Source organism: Aquarana catesbeiana, linkage group LG01, assembly GCF_042186555.1.
Source record: "Aquarana catesbeiana isolate 2022-GZ linkage group LG01, ASM4218655v1, whole genome shotgun sequence".
In the NCBI taxonomy this organism is placed as follows: domain Eukaryota; kingdom Metazoa; phylum Chordata; class Amphibia; order Anura; family Ranidae; genus Aquarana; species Aquarana catesbeiana.
In genome coordinates, this window is record NC_133324.1 from 933135575 (window position 1) to 933155048 (window position 19474).

At 50.0% G+C, this 19474-nt stretch overlaps 1 protein-coding gene across 1 annotated transcript in view; it reads right to left on the reverse strand.

Annotated features, from left to right (window-relative positions):
• EXOC6B (exocyst complex component 6B) overlaps positions 1-19474 on the reverse strand; it is a 443087-nt gene that overhangs the window by 182586 nt on the left and 241027 nt on the right. The window contains exons 14-15 of the mRNA XM_073611059.1: positions 18419-18524; positions 14469-14578 (exon numbers count right to left, since the gene is read on the reverse strand). Coding sequence (XP_073467160.1) covers positions 14469-14578; positions 18419-18524 — 216 coding nt within the window. The remainder of the gene's footprint in view (positions 1-14468; positions 14579-18418; positions 18525-19474) is intronic.

Below are 19474 nucleotides of genomic sequence, written 5' to 3' on the forward strand. Positions count from 1 at the left end.
TAAACATTGTATTCCGACAGCGGGACTCTTTGCTCTCAGACTACACTGATCAACAGCTGCAGCCGCTGATCGACCAAAGTTTTCCAGGATGTCTGTACGACATAAGTCAATCTAACAATCGTCTTCTGTTGAATGGGGATGGCCACACATGCATCGATATTTGGCTGGTTCGACAACAGAACAAAATATAATCTTTCTATAGCCAGCTTAAATAGTGGTTGTAAGGGGGCAGAAAGTTTTTTTATCTTAATGCATTAAGATAGAAAGCCTTCTGTGTGCAGCAGCAGCCCCCCCCCCCCTCTGCCTCCCTAAGACTTACCTGCGCCCATCTCGATCCAGCGATGTTGCACAAGAGACTCGGCTGCCCTCTCCCTCCTCATTGTCTGAGATAGCAGCGAAGCGCAATTGGCTCCCGCTGCTGTCAATCATATTCAGTGAGCCAATGAGAAGTGAGGGGGCAGGGCTGGGCCGTGGCTCCATGTCTGATTGGACACAGGAAGCTGCGACTCGGCTCGGGTGCACCCCCCCATAGCAAGCCGCTTGCTGTGGGAGCACTCAACAGGAGGGAGGGGCCAGGAGCCATGAAAAGGGACCCGAGAAGAGGAAGATCTGGGCTGCTCTGTGCAAAACCACTGCACAGAGCAGGCAAGTATGATTTTTTTTTTTTGTTAAAAATAACAAAGGAGACTTTAATATCACTTTAAGTCTGCCTGGGGTATAGAAGGCGTTTTAAAGGCTCCACATCTGTACAAGAACAGCTCCCCTCCGTAGAGCCAAGCAAGAGCACCCTGGAGTTCCTATGTAAAACACCCCTTTTCCAATGGTTGGACATTTCATAGACACACCGCTTCCACTACCATGTGGCAACACTCCAACCTAGCAATACGTTACTCAAGCAGCAATGACTGGGATGTGGGAGGTCTTCTTTTTCAAATCAAATAGTGCAAATTGTGTAGAATTTGTTCTTTTACTGACAATTGTTCTGTGGAATTCCCTGTCCACTATAGTGCTGAGCTCAGGTGTCTTCATATCCTATGCCAAACCCAACTAAGTGAGCCCGCCAGGAAGCAGTCACACGTATTGGACCGATGTCAGTCTGGGCATTCGACCAACAATACGTGAGGCTGGGGGCAGGAATGCCTTGGCCACTTAGGACATGCAGGCTCAGTGCAGCGACAGCTTCCTGCTGGGCTTGTTCAGTTGGGTTTGGACTAGGATCTGAACACGCCTGATCTCATCCCTTATCCATGGGCACCCTACTTTGAACTGGACTACCCTACAGGCTGAACTGCATGGAGTGGCCCTGGTCAACTACGTACTTTAAAATTGATTGGAGTGGTTGCCATTTTTTTCTTCTGTATTTGGTGCAGAGAACAACTAGAGGTCCTCAGCTGCCATTATGCTATGCTAGGCTTCTTGTGTGTCCATGCACCGAGGCGTGGGCTACCTCCAGGTGTACCTGTCCTCAATTTGTTCACTTCTAAATATATGACCCAAGATAGTAGCCCTACTAGATAGTGAGGCCTTCATGAAGCAGTACAGCTTCCAAATATATTTTAAAAATATATGCAAATAAAATCTTTGTTTTTAATGTAAATTGTTATGGTGAGAAGGAACTACAGCAGCCAAAAAGTCATCCAACCAGATCAGTGCACAGAACAGTAAAGTTTAAAACAGAAGCTATTCGCATGTCCCATTCCATCGCAAAAACAAGAGGATTATTTCAGGAAGGGGAGCAGAACCATGCAAATCATTCCTTCACGCCGCATTGGTCAGATGAACCCCCAGGACTGCTGGTCTATAGCACAAATATAGCCTAAAGCTATACACAGCCATTTATTGCAAACTCCATACAGTTGTTTCAACACTATTTGGCCATCATCAGTGTAGTTATGGAAACCATTGCTTCTATAGGGTGGGTCTTGGGACCCAAGGAAAAATGTTTTTGATAAAGAAAACTCAAAAAGGGGTGTGCCACATCCCAAATATGACAATGAAAGAGAGAAACCACCTAAGGGTGGGACTTTGAAGGCACTACCACATAAACAAGAAATGGTAGAAACATAGAATATATTTATTAACATAACATAGGTAAAATATTGCACATGACCATGGATACAAGTTATATACACAAAAAATGCAAAAGAAAGGACTTCCTTAACCCAACACGATTCAGAGAAGAAATGTTGTCTCCATCAGGTTTTTTTTTTTCCTTCACTCACTGTGAAAATCCCTGATGAAGGAGACATTTCATCTCTGAAACGCGTTGGGTTAAGGAAGTCATTTCTTTTGCATTTTTTTTTTATATAACTTGTATCCATGGTCATGTGCAATATTTTACCTATGTTATGTTAAAAAAATGTTTTCTATATTTCTACCATTTCTTGTTTATGTGGTAGTGCCTTCAAAATCCCACCCCTAGGGGGTTACTCTCTTTCCTTGGGACCCAAGGGGACAGTTAAACCATGCAGGTTATGACGGGAAGGGGACTAAAGGAGTCAAAAAGCCCTCCAACTAAACCAGTGGGTAGAGTCCCAAGGCCTACTCCATAAATGTCTAGGGCATTGATCACACCATTTTTGATGCAGAGGATAACGGGGCGATCTAAACACCATGCATGACCATACTCCAGTGTTAATGGACCTCTTATCCTACCTTAGGTACCCCCACACTTTCCAAAAAAAAAATCAATTATACATTCATACCTTTTTTGTGGTCAGTCCAATAATTTAATGGGTGCTCCTTCCCTGGCTGTGGCGGTCCTTTCCTCCTGCACTAAACGGCTCTAATGTTACTCTGAGCCCAGGCCAGAATAATGACACCCCACCAGGAGGAAAGTCCATGACAGCCTGAGCTCAGAAGCAGTGGGATAAAGAATATCGGCCATCAGGTATCCCACAAAACTGGTGACAATTACTGGCCGAAAGGACCTTCTGTAGGGGACAACCCTGATTTAAAAAGGGGAATATTGCAGCAATACCCGTTTTGTTTTTAACAAGTCCCGAGCTTTTCATTTTTAATATTACATTAGAACCACAATTCTGCCAGCTAAGCAGAAGAGAAGGAGCCCATAGTGAACACAGGATTATCAAAACTGGATGAAGTGAGCCTGGAAAAATAAACACCAGATCTCAGTAGTTTCTGCTACGATATATACATGAAATGTTGAGAATTTGCTGTACACACCAGTTATTCAGCCTTTCTTGTGTCAAGGAGGCAGGCTGGTGGTTTCTAGGTACAGGGCAAGTTTTATTAGCACAGTAATATCAATTGTCATTTGAATACTAAAGCTTTCCTAGGTATAGTTTGTGGAGCATGAGGTGCTGGATAGGTGTATCTAATAAACTGGCCACTATTTTCCAGTTGTGTATTTAGCAGTTTGGCTTCAGTTCCACTTTAAAGAAACAGTGAGGGCTCATTTACGATTGCTTCAAAATGTGGCATTGGACATGCTTTTTTTAAAGCGCTCTGAATGCCAATCAAAGCCTCCTGTCACTAAATAAAATGGTTACCTTACAGTCCTGTTCACATGCTGTGTATGCTTTGCTTCATTACACCCCATGTCACTTTCTTCAAAGCATCCCCAAAGCCTCCATAGAAGTCCATAGAAAAGCTCGCCAGCAGCACCTGAGGCTATTGAGAGGCTTTTATTTGGCTTTAGCTTCACTTTGTTTTGGAGGTGTTGCAGATATGAGATATCCCAGGATGCACTGGGAAACCAACAAACGAACCAGAAAGATGTCATCAGCAATCGCTTCTCCTTCATGTGTATATATTCTGGGAGTGTCTGGTGCAGATGTCACATATGGTGGGCAGCATGGAGCAGCAGAAAGGGGTCCAGACTACAGCGGAGCAACTAACAAATGACACAAACGGTGTACAACATGAGCACGATGCACCAGAAGGTGAAAACGGACTGCAGAGTGAGGGCTGAGCGCCAGAGGATCAGCAGAGCTGGGGGACCGGAGCAGAAGAAACCAGCTACTATTAAGCGGAGGATTAGCACAGCTGGGAGTCACAATTGAGCAGGGAACCAGCAGAGCTGGGGGTTACTATTGAGAAGGGAACCAGCACAGCTGGGAGTCACTATTCAGCGGGGGGATCAGCAGAGCTGGGGGTTACTATTGAGCAGGGAACCAGCACAGCTGGGAGTCACTATTGAGCAGGGAACCAGCAGAGCTGGGGGTTACTATTGAGCGGGGGATCAGCAGAGCTGGGGGTTACTATTGAGTGGGGGATCAGCAGAGCTGGGCATAACTATTGAGCGGGGGATCAGCAGAACTGGGCATTACTATTGAGCGGGGGATCAGCAGAACTGGGTGTTACTACTGAGCGGAGGATCAGCAGAGCTGGGCGTTACTATTGAGCAGGGGATCAGCAGAGCTGGGGGTTACTATTGAGCGGGGGATCAGCAGAGCTGGGCGTTACTATTGAGCGGGGGATCAGCAGAGCTCGAGGTTACTATTGAGCGGAGGATCAGCAGAGCTCGGGGTTACTATTGAGCGGGGGATCAGCAGAGCTCGGGGTTACTATTGAGCGGGGGATCAGCAGAGCTCGGGGTTACTATTGAGCGGGGGTTCAGCAGAGCTCGGGGTTACTATTGAGCGGGAGATCAGCAGAGCTCGGGGTTACTATTGAGCGGAGGATCAGCAGAGCTCGGGGTTACTATTGAGCGGAGGATCAGCAGAGCTCGGGGTTACTATTGAGCGGAGGATCAGCAGAGCTGGGGGTTACTACTGAGCGGAGGATCAGCAGAGCTGGGGGTTACTACTGAGCGGAGGATCAGCAGAGCTGGGGGTTACTATTGAGCGGAGAATCAGCAGAGCTGGGGGTTACTACTGAGCGGAGGATCAGCAGAGCTGGGGGTTACTATTGAGTGGGGGATCAGCAGACCTTGGGGTTACTATTGAGCAGGGGATCAGCAAAGCTGGGGTACTACTAAATTGGGCATCGGCTGAGCTGAGGGGTACCAACAAGCTGGGGATCTGCTAAACAAGGGTACCAATAAGCTGGGGATCTGCTGAATGGGGGGTACTAATGAGCCAGAGGTCTACTGGGCACTTTAAAACAAATAGAAAATGAACACACACAGGGCATTTTCCAAGCTTCATTAAGACCCCTTTCACACTGAGCCGTCCTGGGCATCAGCGGTAAAGCGACGCTATTTTTAGAGCCGCTCTACCGTCGTTTTAGCGGCGCTATTCGGCCGCTAGTGGGGCAGTTTTAACCCCCCTTTAGCGGCCGAAAAGGGGTTAAATCCACCTGCAAAAGGCAGCAGCGCTTTGCCGGAGGTATGGCGGCGCTGCCCCATTGTTTTCGATGGGCAGGAGCGGTGTACACACCGCTCCTCCACCGCTGCAAAGAAGCTGCTGGCAGGACTTTTTGTGACACCCTGCCAGCGCAGTGCCCCAGTGTGAAAGCACTCGGTCGTACGACGTCACGCAATTCTATACTCAAACAACATTTTTATCATTTATTTTTTTTGAGACAGAGAAAGCATTCCTAGTTTGTTATAAAATTTTGTAAATAAGTAATTTGTCTCCTTCACTGATGCTCACCGATGAGGCTGCACTGATAGGTGGCACTGACTGCCATCACTGATGGGCACGGTTTGGGCTGCACTGATAACCTGTGCAGATCTCCCCTGTGAGGAATTGCTGCTGATCGGCTCTCCTCTCCTCACACTCTGTCAGTGTGAGGAAAGGAATGCAGATAACCAGCATTTCCTTGTTTACATATGATCCGCTGTGATTGGACACAGCTGATCACATGGGTAAAGGGTACTGAGATCAGTGATGCACCATGTCCCAGCGCAAGCACAGTGAGAGTGGGACAATGTCATATGACGTTGTCCCAGAACGAGAGAGCCACCTCGCACCCGTCATTTTACTATATAGCAGGCCTGATGTGGTTAACGGAAAGACGGCTACAGCGCGGACCTACTTTGCCAGGAGGGTGACCATGGATGTCCTCCCGTGCTCCAGCGGCCAGCAAGTCTATGAGATCCCGACCCCTTACCACGTGATCAGCTGTCAGCCAATGACAACTGATCATGTGATGTAAACAGAGTCAGTAATCGGCTATTTAAAATAAAAGCCGATCACCGGAAGCTGTGAGAGGGACATCAGTCCCGATCGTGGAGAACCTCTGCAGAGGCTTTTGTGCCCACCTGTGCCACCTACCAGTGCGCAACAGTGCCACCTACCAGTGCCCACCAGCGCCACCCATCAGTGCCACCTATAAATGTCACCAATCAGTGCCTTATCACCAGTGCTGCATATCAATACCACCTACCAGTGCCCATCAGTGCCATCTTATCAGTGCCCATCGGTGTAGCCCATCGGTGCACCCCATCAGTGCCCATTGGTGCAGCCCATCAGTGCCACCTTATCTGTGCCCATCAGTCTCGCCTTATCTGTGCCCATCAGTCTCGCCTTATCTGTGCCCATCAGTCTCGCCTTATCTGTGCCCTTCATGTCTCGCCTTATCTGTGCCCCATCGGTCTCGCCTTATCTGTGCCCCATCGGTCTCGCCTTATCTGTGCCCCATCAGTCTCGCCTTATCTGTGCCCCATCAGTCTCGCCTTATCTGTGCCCCATCAGTCTCGCCTTATCTGTGCCCATCAGTCTCGCCTTATCTGTGCCCATCAGTCTCGCCTTATCTGTGCCCATCAGTCTCGCCTTATCTGTGCCCCATCAGTCTCGCCTTATCTGTGCCCCATCAGTCTCGCCTTATCTGTGCCCCATCAGTCTCGCCTTATCTGTGCCCCATCAGTCTCGCCTTATCTGTGCCCCATCAGTCTCGCCTTATCTGTGCCCCATCAGTCTCGCCTTATCTGTGCCCATCAGTCTCGCCTTATCTGTGCCCCATCAGTCTCACCTTATCTGTGCGCCATCAGTCTCACCTTATCTGTGCCCCATCAGTCTCACCTTATCTGTGCCCCATCAGTCTCGCCTTATCTGTGCGCCATCAGTCTCGCCTTATCTGTGCGCCATCAGTCTCGCCTTATCTGTGCCCCATCAGTCTCGCCTTATCTGTGCCCCATCAGTCTCGCCTTATCTGTGCCCATCAGTCTCGCCTTATCTGTGCCCCATCAGTCTCGCCTTATCTGTGCGCCATCAGTCTCGCCTTATCTGTGCCCCATCAGTCTCGCCTTATCTGTGGCCATCAGTCTCGCCTTATCTGTGGCCATCAGTCTAGCCTTATCTGTGCCCATCAGTGCAGCCCATCGGTGGCCATCAGTGCAGCCTCATCAGCGAATATCAGTGACGGAGAATAATTACCTGTTTGCAAAATTGTATAACAAACCATGAAAATGTTTTTTTTTTTTCAAAAATTTCTGTGTTTTTGTTTAGCAAAAAATAAAAACCCCAGTGGTGATTAAATACCACCAAAATAAAGCTCCATTTGTGTGAAAAAAAATGATAAAAATTTAATTTGGGTACAGTGTTGTATGACCGTGAAATTGCCATTCAAAGTGCGTCAGCGCTGAAAGCTAAAACTTAGTCTGGGCAGGAGGGGGGTTTAAGTGCTCAGTAAGCAAGTGGTTAAAGTAATGCAGTACTGTATTGCAAAAAATGTCCAGGTCATGAAGGGGGGGGGGGGGGGTAAGTCTTCCAGAGTGTAAGGTGTGTTCAAGTTGAAGCAAGTGTACGGCCCTAAACAAAAAAAAAAAAAACACACAATCTCTACTTTGGAATTGAGATGTGATTGTCGAGAGAGATTGGAGGACTGCCATAACATGACGACTTGTAACCTCCATAAAAGAATGAACTATGCATTCTGGTCTGAGGGCAGACGGTGCACGTTCAGTAATTGCGATGGCGATCTCGAAGTGTAAGCTATGCCAGTTATCCTGTAATTAGCTGGAAGGGAGACGAGGCCATGAAAGTCACGTCATGCAGGAACCCCTGACATTCACATAGAAATGGAATTCAGCTAAGTGTAATATCAATGAACGGGAACAAAAGCCTGGCTAATGTAAGCTGCTTTGATCTGTCAACAGCCCTCCAGAAGGTCAGAAAAGGACAAGCGGGGGTTATCTCCTGAGATGGAGGCAGCTTACTCCAATATCAGGCGGAGAGCCCCGGGGTCGCATGACCTTTTTCGCTCTTATCCTTCTGTAGCTGATAAGCGTTGGAGATTAGCGGTCTGGACATGAACTGGGTAAATACAAGAAAAGCCTAGAAACTTACCTGACACCACAACATGGGGGCTGGCGGGATGGGTAGAAGTGTCAGAGGAAGATCAATAGAGACATCATGTTACACAGTGAGACCCCCGCTCCTAATGCTATGTGCCAGACACAACCAGTATAAGACAGCTGGAGTTCTCTTCCACCAGCTGTAATAATGTATGAGAAGAGCTGCTACAAGGAAGCCCTTTTCACCTTTCAAGCTCATGAAAGTGCCCTGGAGCTGATGCCGTGCTGCTTGCATCAGTTAAAGCCTATCATTATGTGGATCCCCTCTCACCTCTATTAAACCCATCATGTTTTTGTGTTTTTTTTTACCTTGTGAAGCAAGATACAATCCCCTAAGTGATCATAGCTGTATTAGTGAACTTGCAACAAAAACAATTGAGGACTGTCCTTGATACGGTTTTAATTTGCATTAGCTGGCAGGAAGCTGCTGTGACACACACCGGGCACACGCATGGCCGCCTGCGTGCATACTATTGCCCGTAGATTTGTGCACAGGTGAACACACATGCACGGAAGAATGCGCGCACACGTAGCAGCGCGTCCACAGCCTCTATTGCCACTATTTAAAAGGATGCTCTGACTTCTGCTCAGCGCTGACTGGCCTTCAGATGTTTCCTTGTGCCCTGCTAGCATCCTGTATACCCAGGGCTGGAATAAGAGCATCATGGGCCACCTGCTAAGGATTTTGGTGGGGCCTTTTTATGGAAATAAGTTCCACTTCCACTTCTGTGCAGGAAAGGCACGGGCTGTTGGTCCTCCCCCTCCAGACACCTTCATGCTCTGGAAAAGGTCTCTGGAAGCACTGGAAATCTCTATGGGGACAGAGACTGTCAGTGCTCCATTGCTCTCAGAGACTGCGGGTCCCACAGAGATTGCCTAACAAAGATGCCACTTCTCCCACAGAGATGGTTTTAGAGAATTCTGCCACAGAGACCGCCCCACAGGTCACAGAGACCACCCCCATGTCCCAGAGACCGCCCCACAGGTCACAGAGACTACCCTCATGTCCCAGAGACTGCCCCACAGGTCACAGAGACCGCCCCACAGGTCACAGAGACCGCCCCACAGGTCACAGAGACTGCCTCACAGGTCACAGAGACTGCCTCACAGGTCACAGAGACTGCCTCACAGGTCACAGAGACCGCCCCCATGTCCCAGAGACTGCCTCACAGGTCACAGAGACTACCCCCATGTCCCAGAGACTGCCTCACAGGTCACAAAGACTGCCTCACAGGTCACAGAGACCGCCCCACAGGTCACAGAGACTACCCTCATGTCCCAGAGACTGCCTCACAGGTCACAGAGACTACCCCCATGTCCCAGAGACTGCCTCACAGGTCACAAAGACTGCCTCACAGGTCACAGAGACCGCCCCACAGGTCACAGAGACTACCCTCATGTCCCAGAGACTGCCTCACAGGTCACAGAGACTACCCCCATGTCCCAGAGACTGCCTCACAGGTCACAGAGACTACCCCCATGTCCCAGAGACTGCCTCACAGGTCACAGAGACTGCCCCACAGGTCACAGAGACTGCCTCACAGGTCACAGAGACTGCCCCACAGGTCACAGAGACTGCCCCACAGGTCACAGAGACCGCCCCACAGGTCACAGAGACCGCCCCACAGGTCACAGAGACCGCCTCACAGGTCACAGAGACCGCCTCACAGGTCACAGAGACCGCCTCACAGGTCACAGAGACTACCCCCATGTCCCAGAGACTGCCTCACAGGTCACAGAGACTACCCCCCATGTCCCAGAGACTGCCCCACAGGTCACAGAGACTACCCTCATGTCCCAGAGACTGCCTCACAGGTCACAGAGACTACCCTCATGTCCCAGAGACTGCCTCACAGGTCACAGAGACCGCCCCCATGTCCCAGAGACTGCCTCACAGGTCACAGAGACTACCCCCATGTCCCAGAGACTGCCTCACAGGTCACAGAGACTGCCTCACAGGTCACAGAGACTGCCTCACAGGTCACAGAGACTACCCCCATGTCCCACAGAGACTGCCCCACAGGTCACAGAGACTGCCCCACAGGTCACAGAAACCCCCCCACAGGTCACAGAGACTGCCTCACAGGTCACAGAGACTGCCTCACAGGTCACAGAGACTGCCTCGCAGGTCACAGAGACTGGCTCACAGGTCACAGAGACTGGCTCACAGGTCACAGAGACTACCCCCATGTCCCAGAGACTGCCTCAAAGGTTACAGAGACTACCCCCATGTCCCAGAGACTGCCCCACAGGTCACAGAGACTACCCTCATGTCCCAGAGACTGCCTCACAGGTCACAGAGACCGCCCCCATGTCCCAGAGACTGCCTCACAGGTCACAGAGACTACCCCCATGTCCCAGAGACTGCCTCACAGGTCACAGAGACTGCCTCACAGGTCACAGAGACTGCCTCACAGGTCACAGAGACTACCCCCATGTCCCACAGAGACTGCCCCACAGGTCACAGAGACCGCCCCACAGGTCACAGAAACCCCCCCACAGGTCACAGAGACTGCCTCACAGGTCACAGAGACTGCCTCACAGGTCACAGACACTACCCCCATGTCCCAGAGACTGCTTCACAGGTTACAGAGACTACCCCCATGTCCCAGAGACTGCCCCACAGGTCACAGAGACTGCCCCACAGGTCACAGAGACCGCCCCCATAGGTCACAGAGACCGCCCCCATAGGTCACAGAGACCGCCCCCATAGGTCACAGAGACCGCCCCCATATCCCAGAGTCTACCCCCATGTCCCAGAGACTGCCTCACAGGTCACAGAGACCACCCCCATGTCCCAGAGACTGCCTCACAGGTCACAGAGACTACCCCCATGTCCCAGAGACTGCCTCACAGGTTACAGAGACCGCCCCACAGGTCCCAGAGACCGCCCCACAGGTCCCAGAGACCGCCCCACAGGTCACAGAGACCGCCCCACAGGTCACAGAGACCGCCCCACAGGTCACAGAGACCGCCCCACAGGTCACAGAGACCGCCCCACAGGTCACAGAGACCGTCCCACAGGTCACAGAGACTGCCCCACAGGTCACAGAAACCGCCCCACAGGTCACAGAAACTACCCCCATGTCCCAGAGACTGCCTCACAGGTTACAGAGACTACCCCCATGTCCCAGAGACTGCCCCACAGGTCACAGAGACCGCCAGACAGGTCCCAGAGACCGCCCCACAGGTCCCAGAGACCGCCCCACAGGTCCCAGAGACGGTCACACAGGTCACAGAGACGGTCACACAGGTCACAGAGACTGCCCCACAGGTCACAGAGACTGCCCCACAGGTCACAGAGACCGCCCCCATATCCCAGAGTCTACCCCCATGTCCCAGAGACTGTCCCACGGGTCACAGAGACTACCCCCATGTCCCAGAGACTGCCCCACGGGTCACAGAGACCGCCCCACAGGTCCCAGAGACTGCCCCACAGGTCACAGAGACTGCCCCACAGGTCACAGAGACTGCCCCACAGGTCACAGAGACTGCCTCACAGGTCACAGAGACCGCCCCCATGTCCCAGAGTCTACCCCCATGTCCCAGAGACTGTCCCACGGGTCACAGAGACTACCCCCATGTCCCAGAGACTGCCCCACGGGTCACAGAGACCGCCCCACAGGTCCCAGAGACTGCCCCACAGGTCACAGAGACTGCCCCACAGGTCACAGAGACTGCCTCACAGGTCACAGAGACTGCCTCACAGGTCACAGACACTACCCCCATGTCCCAGAGACTGCTTCACAGGTTACAGAGACTACCCCCATGTCCCAGAGACTGCCCCACAGGTCACAGAGACTGCCCCACAGGTCACAGAGACCGCCCCCATAGGTCACAGAGACCGCCCCCATAGGTCACAGAGACCGCCCCCATAGGTCACAGAGACCGCCCCCATATCCCAGAGTCTACCCCCATGTCCCAGAGACTGCCTCACAGGTCACAGAGACCACCCCCATGTCCCAGAGACTGCCTCACAGGTCACAGAGACTACCCCCATGTCCCAGAGACTGCCTCACAGGTTACAGAGACCGCCCCACAGGTCCCAGAGACCGCCCCACAGGTCCCAGAGACCGCCCCACAGGTCACAGAGACCGCCCCACAGGTCACAGAGACCGCCCCACAGGTCACAGAGACCGCCCCACAGGTCACAGAGACCGCCCCACAGGTCACAGAGACCGTCCCACAGGTCACAGAGACTGCCCCACAGGTCACAGAAACCGCCCCACAGGTCACAGAAACTACCCCCATGTCCCAGAGACTGCCTCACAGGTTACAGAGACTACCCCCATGTCCCAGAGACTGCCCCACAGGTCACAGAGACCGCCAGACAGGTCCCAGAGACCGCCCCACAGGTCCCAGAGACCGCCCCACAGGTCCCAGAGACGGTCACACAGGTCACAGAGACGGTCACACAGGTCACAGAGACTGCCCCACAGGTCACAGAGACTGCCCCACAGGTCACAGAGACCGCCCCCATATCCCAGAGTCTACCCCCATGTCCCAGAGACTGTCCCACGGGTCACAGAGACTACCCCCATGTCCCAGAGACTGCCCCACGGGTCACAGAGACCGCCCCACAGGTCCCAGAGACTGCCCCACAGGTCACAGAGACTGCCCCACAGGTCACAGAGACTGCCCCACAGGTCACAGAGACTGCCTCACAGGTCACAGAGACTGCCCCACAGGTCACAGAGACTGCCCCCAGCCCTCACTGTCAAGGAGAAAGAAGCACCAGTGCAGTAAGAGCAGCAGAAGAGGTTTCTGTATACCAGTACTCCCCAAATATTCCGCTCTGCAATTAAATCTGCCTCCTCCACATGCCCACACAGCAACCACGTTCACTGGCAGTGTGCGTACATCATTGGGTGGAGCATGGGGTGGGGCAGACACAGCAGGGATAAGACAGGGGGGAGAGCAATCATGCCTCCTCCATCCTCTTCATGTAGCACTATGCTGTGCCGATCCTGTGTCTCACAATCTCACCATCAGCACAGCACAATGCACCCGCCCCCAGGCAGAAACTCTCCGGGTCAGCAGTGACAGGAGAATAAAGTAGCAGCGGTAATAGCGCTGCTGATAAAACTCATTGTATTACTACGTGTGTGTGTGTGTGTGTGTGTGTGTGTGTATATGTGTGTGTATGTGTGTGTGTATGTGTGTGTTTATGTGTGTGTGTGTGTGACAGGGGGTCTTTATTAAGGTAGAGGCCTGGAGCTGCAGCTCCAATAGCCCCTACGTTAACCCAGCCCTGTGTATACACGTTGCTGACCTGGCTTGCTACTGACCTGACCTTGGAACCTGTTTATGCTTCTGATCATCGGTTCCTGCCTTCGACTTACTCCTAACTTCGCTCCTGTCTGATGCCTTGGTACCTCGCTGTCCACTTGTTGTCGACTCCGGCTATCCTTCTGACCACGCTTCTGTCTCCGGTTTGGCTTCACGTTACTTCCGAATGTCTTCGCTGGCTCCCCCTCATCCCAGCTCCAGTGGACACAATCTTCTCCTGTCTTAAGCCTGCGCGGAGCTCCAGCAAGCCACGCATCCTGAATCTGCAGCCCTGGTGGAGTGTCCCTTTAACTTCGGCTAATCTATCCAGCATCATCTCGGTTCCTAACCTGATGTTCTGCCTGAATCAAGAGTCTTCAACTCCAGCCACAAGCTTTACATTCAACACCTACAGGCATGCGTGTTCCTCCTGTCCCCTGGCACCATCTGTTTCACTCTCAGTGGGGCCTGGGCTGGAGATACAAGGAGAGGTTGACCTCATCATTTCAGTCTACTACCAGATACATGACATTAGCATCCAAATTTTCAGGACAAGTTTTGGGGAGTGTTCCCCCTTCTTCAAGGTCTAAGCAGAGCAGAAATTTTGGATGCTAATGCAAATAAAAAAAAATGGATCAGGGACAGTACTCAATTGTTTAGGTGTGGAGGATTACTAACTCAGCGCTGCAGATGTGCCACAGCCAGTCCCCTCTTGCCAACGTCACTCCTCTTCTCAATCTTGAGATGCTACAACCAATTGGAAGGGTCCATCTTATGAAGACAATGACGCCACTACCTGAAGAAGGACCCCATGTCATAAACAGAAGAGGAAAGAGGACTCAGGACTAAATATCCATATAAGGTTGGGATAAGTGTCCTGCAAGGGCACCATTGTCTAGTGTCAAAAATGCACCTGAAAGGCAAGGATCACCTATGCTCCATGCATTCTGAAGTATATAGGACTACAAACCCATGACAACAGTATAGATTCTTTTACCTTAAATGTAAGTCCTCAGAGAACTTCAGACAGGCGTAAATAAATTCCTTGATTTGACTGTAGATTTTTGGCACAAATTCAGAAAAGGGAAATTTTCTTGGAAAGGGTTGCTGCACAAAAAAAAAAAAAAAGAGAAAATCAGATACTTGTATGGACAGAGGGTGTTATCTTTTTTTAACATCTGAATTATAGTATAAAGACACCTTCACTTGAATGCTTGCTTTACATCAATTATTTACTGTGTCCTTGTAGAGCCACAGACAGCCTTGACTTTGCTCTAAGTGCTGCTCACGAGTAGTCCTAAAGCCGGCCATAGATGGTTCGAATCTCTCCGAAATCCATCCCTGCTGAACCGGCTGAGATTCGAACCATGTATGTGACAGGCTGAGTGCACCCAAGTCGATCCATCAATTGACTTGGGTACAAGGGTACAATCAGCATGCCAACTTTTTCTTTTCATGGGATCATTGCCAGTGGCTACAGTGACGCCCCCCAGCTCTACGGGAAGGATTCCCCCACCAACACAGTTACAGTGTTGATGGGGGAATCCCTCCCACAGAGCTATCGTGTTCTGTCAGGAAAGGAAAGGGTGAGGGGGGGGGGGGGGCCGCTGGCAAAAATTGCATGAAAAAGTTGGCATGCTGGTCGTACCCTTGTACCAAAGACTATCATCCAGGTTGCAGGAAAGAAAATCGCACCATTAATGGCTGGCTTAAGCCTCATCTCCGTAACTTCACAGCCCCATGTCGGAGCGTCTACTGTGATTCTGGCACTGGACTGTTGAACTATGCAGGAGAAGGATTGGCAATGGGAAGATGGGGCTTAGTGCCCACTTGGGTAGAAGTTTGGACAAATGAGACATACAGGGATTAGTATTCAGAGAGAGAGTGACTGAAATGCTAAAGCAGGTACTTGCAGGCATCAAAAAGTAGCTATACTTTATAGGTATTCTTAGACGAGACTATTTAAAGTGGAACTTCACTCTCTCAATCAACATTGATCATTTTTAATCCTTTGACTGCTAGCATTTGTAGATAGATACGAAAGTATATCATGCTTACTTGTTTTAATTTTGTTTTTTTTTTACACTTCTTCGGTTACTTCCTGGTTTCTTGCCTAGGCAAATGAGGTGATACAGCCGTGGTCAAAAGTTTTGATAATGACAAATATTCATTTTCACAAAGTTTGCTGCCTCCGTTTTTATGATGGAAATTTGCACATACTCCAGAATGTTATGAAGAGTGATCAGATGAATAGCAAAGTCCCTCTTTGCCATGAAAATGAACTTAATCCAAAAATAAATAAAAAAAATTCCACTGCATTTAAGCCCTGCCACAAAAAGAGCAGCTGACATGTCAGTGTTTCTCTCGTTAACACAGGTGTCAGTGTTCACGAGGACGAGGCTGAAATCTTTCTGTGATGCTGATTGAGTTAGAATAACAGGTGGGAGGCCTAAAAAGGAGGGTGGTGCTTGAAATCATTGTTCTTCCTCCGTTAACCGTGGTTACCTGCAGGCCTTTTTTTCCTCTAAAAATAGGTGCCAGGAACTCACCCACGACCCCGAAATCCCATTCTCCCGCACACACACCCTCCATCAAATAGTGAGTGTGGTCAAATTTCACAATGGGCGGGTCTTAAAGAGCATTAAATACCATGAGTACAGCAGAGTTCAGGTTTGCACTACGTGCAGTGTTCAGTGGTACACTACCTACATGCACCTAGTGCAAAGTTCAGGGGTGAGCTACACAGAGTTCAGAGCTCAGCCTTCTTCCACAGCTGCATCCCTCCCTCACACTGTAGTTCTCCCCGTCTTTCTCACTTGCAGGGAGATCATCCAGTGGGGGTGTACGCATCCACACTTCACTCTGAACACCTGCATCTCCCTTTTACCCATCCTGCACTCAGTGGTAGCCTTTAGGAGACAAGCTGTCACTTGTAAACACAGAAGCCAGACATCTGTGTTTACAAGTGATGGTGGTGAGCAGAGGGCCTGAGCCAGAGGTGGTGGAACTGAGTTCCACCAAGTTCCAACTGAAAAAAAAGCCCTGGTTACCTGCAAAGAAACACGTGCAGACATCTGTGCTTTGCACAATAAGGAATTCACAGGCAAGGATATTGCTGCTACTAAGATTGCACCTAAATCAACCATTTATCGCATCATCAAGAACGTCAAGGAGAGAGGTTCAGTTGTTGTGAAGGCTTCAGGGCGTTGAAGAAAGTCCAGCAGCACCAGGACTGTCTCCCTACAGATGATAAAGATGTGGGATCAGAGCACCACCAGTGCAGAGCTTGTTCAGGAATGGCAGAAGGCAGGTTTGAATACATCGGCACGCACAGTGAGGTGAGGACTTTTGGAGGATGGTCTGGTGTCAAAAAAGGAAGCAAAGTAGTCACCTTTCTCCAGGAAAAACACCAGGGACAGACTGATATTCTGCAAAAGGCAAAGGGATTGGACTGCTGAGGACTGGAGTAAAGTCATTTTCTCTGATGAATCCCCTTTCCAATTGTTTGGGGCATCCGGAAAAAACCTTGCCCAGAGAAGAAAAGGTGAGCTCTACCATCAGTCCTGTGTCATGCCAACAGTAAAGCATCCTGAGACCTTTCATGTGTGGGGTTGCTTCTCAGCCAAGGGAGTGGGCCCGCTCACAATTTTGCCTAAAAACACAGCCATGAATAAAGGAATGGTACAAAAACATCCTCCGAGAACGAATTCTCCCAACCATCCAAGAACAATTTGGTGAGGAACGATGCCTTTTCCAGCATTATGGAGCACCTTGCCATAAGACAAAAGTGAGAACTAAGTGGCTTGGGGAACAAAACATGGAAATTTTGGGTCCATGGCCAGGAAACCCCCCAGACCATAATCCGATTGAGAACTTGTGGTCAATCCTCAAGAGGCGTGTGAACAAAAAAACGCCTCACAAATTCTGACAAACTCCAAGCATTGATTATGCAAGAATGGGCGGCCATCAGTCAGGATGTGGCCCAGAAGTTGAGTGACAACATGCCAGGGCGAATTGCAGAGGTCTTGAAAAAGAAGGGTCAACACTGCAAATATTGACTCTTTGCATAAACCTAATGTCATTGTCAATAAAAGACTTTGACACTTATGAAATGCTTGTAATTATACTTCAGTATACTATAGTAACTTCTGACAAAAAGATCTAAACACACTGAGGCAGCAGACTTTGTGAAAATTAATATTTGTGTCTTTCTCAAAACTTTTGGCCAGGGCTGTACATGCCAGGAGTCTTCAGGAGGGGACGAGAGGGTTTTCTCAGCTAAGCACACCCTCCTGCCTGCATGCCTGAGCCAAGGGCAGATGGTTTCCAGAATGTAAATGCTACCTGAATCATTTTCCCTTACTCAAGATGGCCAGGGTTGCTAGTGGGGATGTTTTTCAAAGTGATTTCTCAACAAAATAAAGCATTGAGACATGGATGGATGGGGGCAGCTTGCTTTGAACATTAAAAATGAATTCAATAGTGTTTTCGGTTTGTGATGCTCAGATACAGTGTAGTTCCACTTTAAGACCTGACAGAATAACTGTACCTTGGTACAGCAGAAAATGTTCTTCCAATGGTCAGGATTGTATGGGGCCCGATGCAGCTCTTACACATTCTCTGGTGGAGGTATAAGGGGATGGCCGCATTTGCAAGAGGCGGCTGGGAGAGGTTTCTGTATCAGGTGGACAAGTTACTTACTAGAGGCAAGATGCAAGATGCTGGTTGTCTTGTCCAAAGAGATTGTAGTCAGATGCACATAATTCATTAAATGCACATAAAAATGCTCGGGAACAGTGTGGCAGTCTATCTCTGCTCTTTGTGGGCAGTGTGGGGAAACATGCATGCTACGGTTGTAAAAGCACAGCGGACTACAGTGCAACACCATGGTCATAAAGAATTCATCGCATTTGGATTATATATGATGGTAATCCATGTCTGTTTTACCTTTTCTAACTCCGGGTCCTGGAAGGGGAACTGACCCAATATCTTCTTATATACCGTCTCATCACTCACAGGGATAGGGCTGTAGTTATCTGCATCCAGTATGTTCCTGCATACCAAAAAAAACAAAAAAACAAAATGATTATACTTTACACTGCTGTTCCTTTCTCTCCATACAAATTTATTTCAAGTAGAACTATCGGGAAAACTTTTTTTGTGATAAAGTGAGGGCTTTAACCCCCCGTTATATTTCTTCCACCATCTGTGTCCCACTGATAAAATTTCCCTTCACTTCCTGTCCCATAGCCAAACAGGAAGCCAAACGGAAATCCCTGTAAATCGAGAGAATTCCTTGGGGACCCTCAAGTAACCAGAACTAGTGTCCCCATTGGAAGCTTTCCCCTCTATTCAGTGGCAGTTGGTGGGAATTTTTTTTTTTGGGGGGGGGGGGGGGCGGCAAACAGTATGACACCCCCCCCAACCCCCCCCAGGTTGGTAGCACTTACCCCATCACCGGCGGCTTCCCCTGCATGGTGGTGGCAGCCTCCCGTTCTCCTGCTCTCCACGGGTCATCACGGCGGCTTTCATTTCCCCCCTCCTCCTTCGCGGCGATCGCCTCCGCCGCTGCCTCCGGTAAGTGGCGGAGGGCACTGGAGCGTGGCGAGAGGGGCCCCCCTCACGCCGTGGATAAAAGTGATCTTGCGGCGAATCTGCCGCAGAGACCACTTTTATCTGAAACCGGACCGCTCACTGAAGAAGAGGATGCCGGTGTTATGGCAGCTAGCTGCTGCCATAACAACGATATTCTTCTTCAAACAGCCGACGTAAAACGACGGTGGGCGGTCCGGAAGTGGTTAGTATGTAACCCAAAATTCTCTGGTTCAATATGAACATGATAGCATAAAATGGTTCATGATTCTCAAATAGTACTCTGTTGTTGAACACATGATTGCAACGCATCAAAAAGGAGCGCTACGGGTTTCGTGGATATCTTCCACTCATCAGGAGCAGATGCGGAATAGATGCCTCTACAATGAAATATATGAATGCCAAAATAAT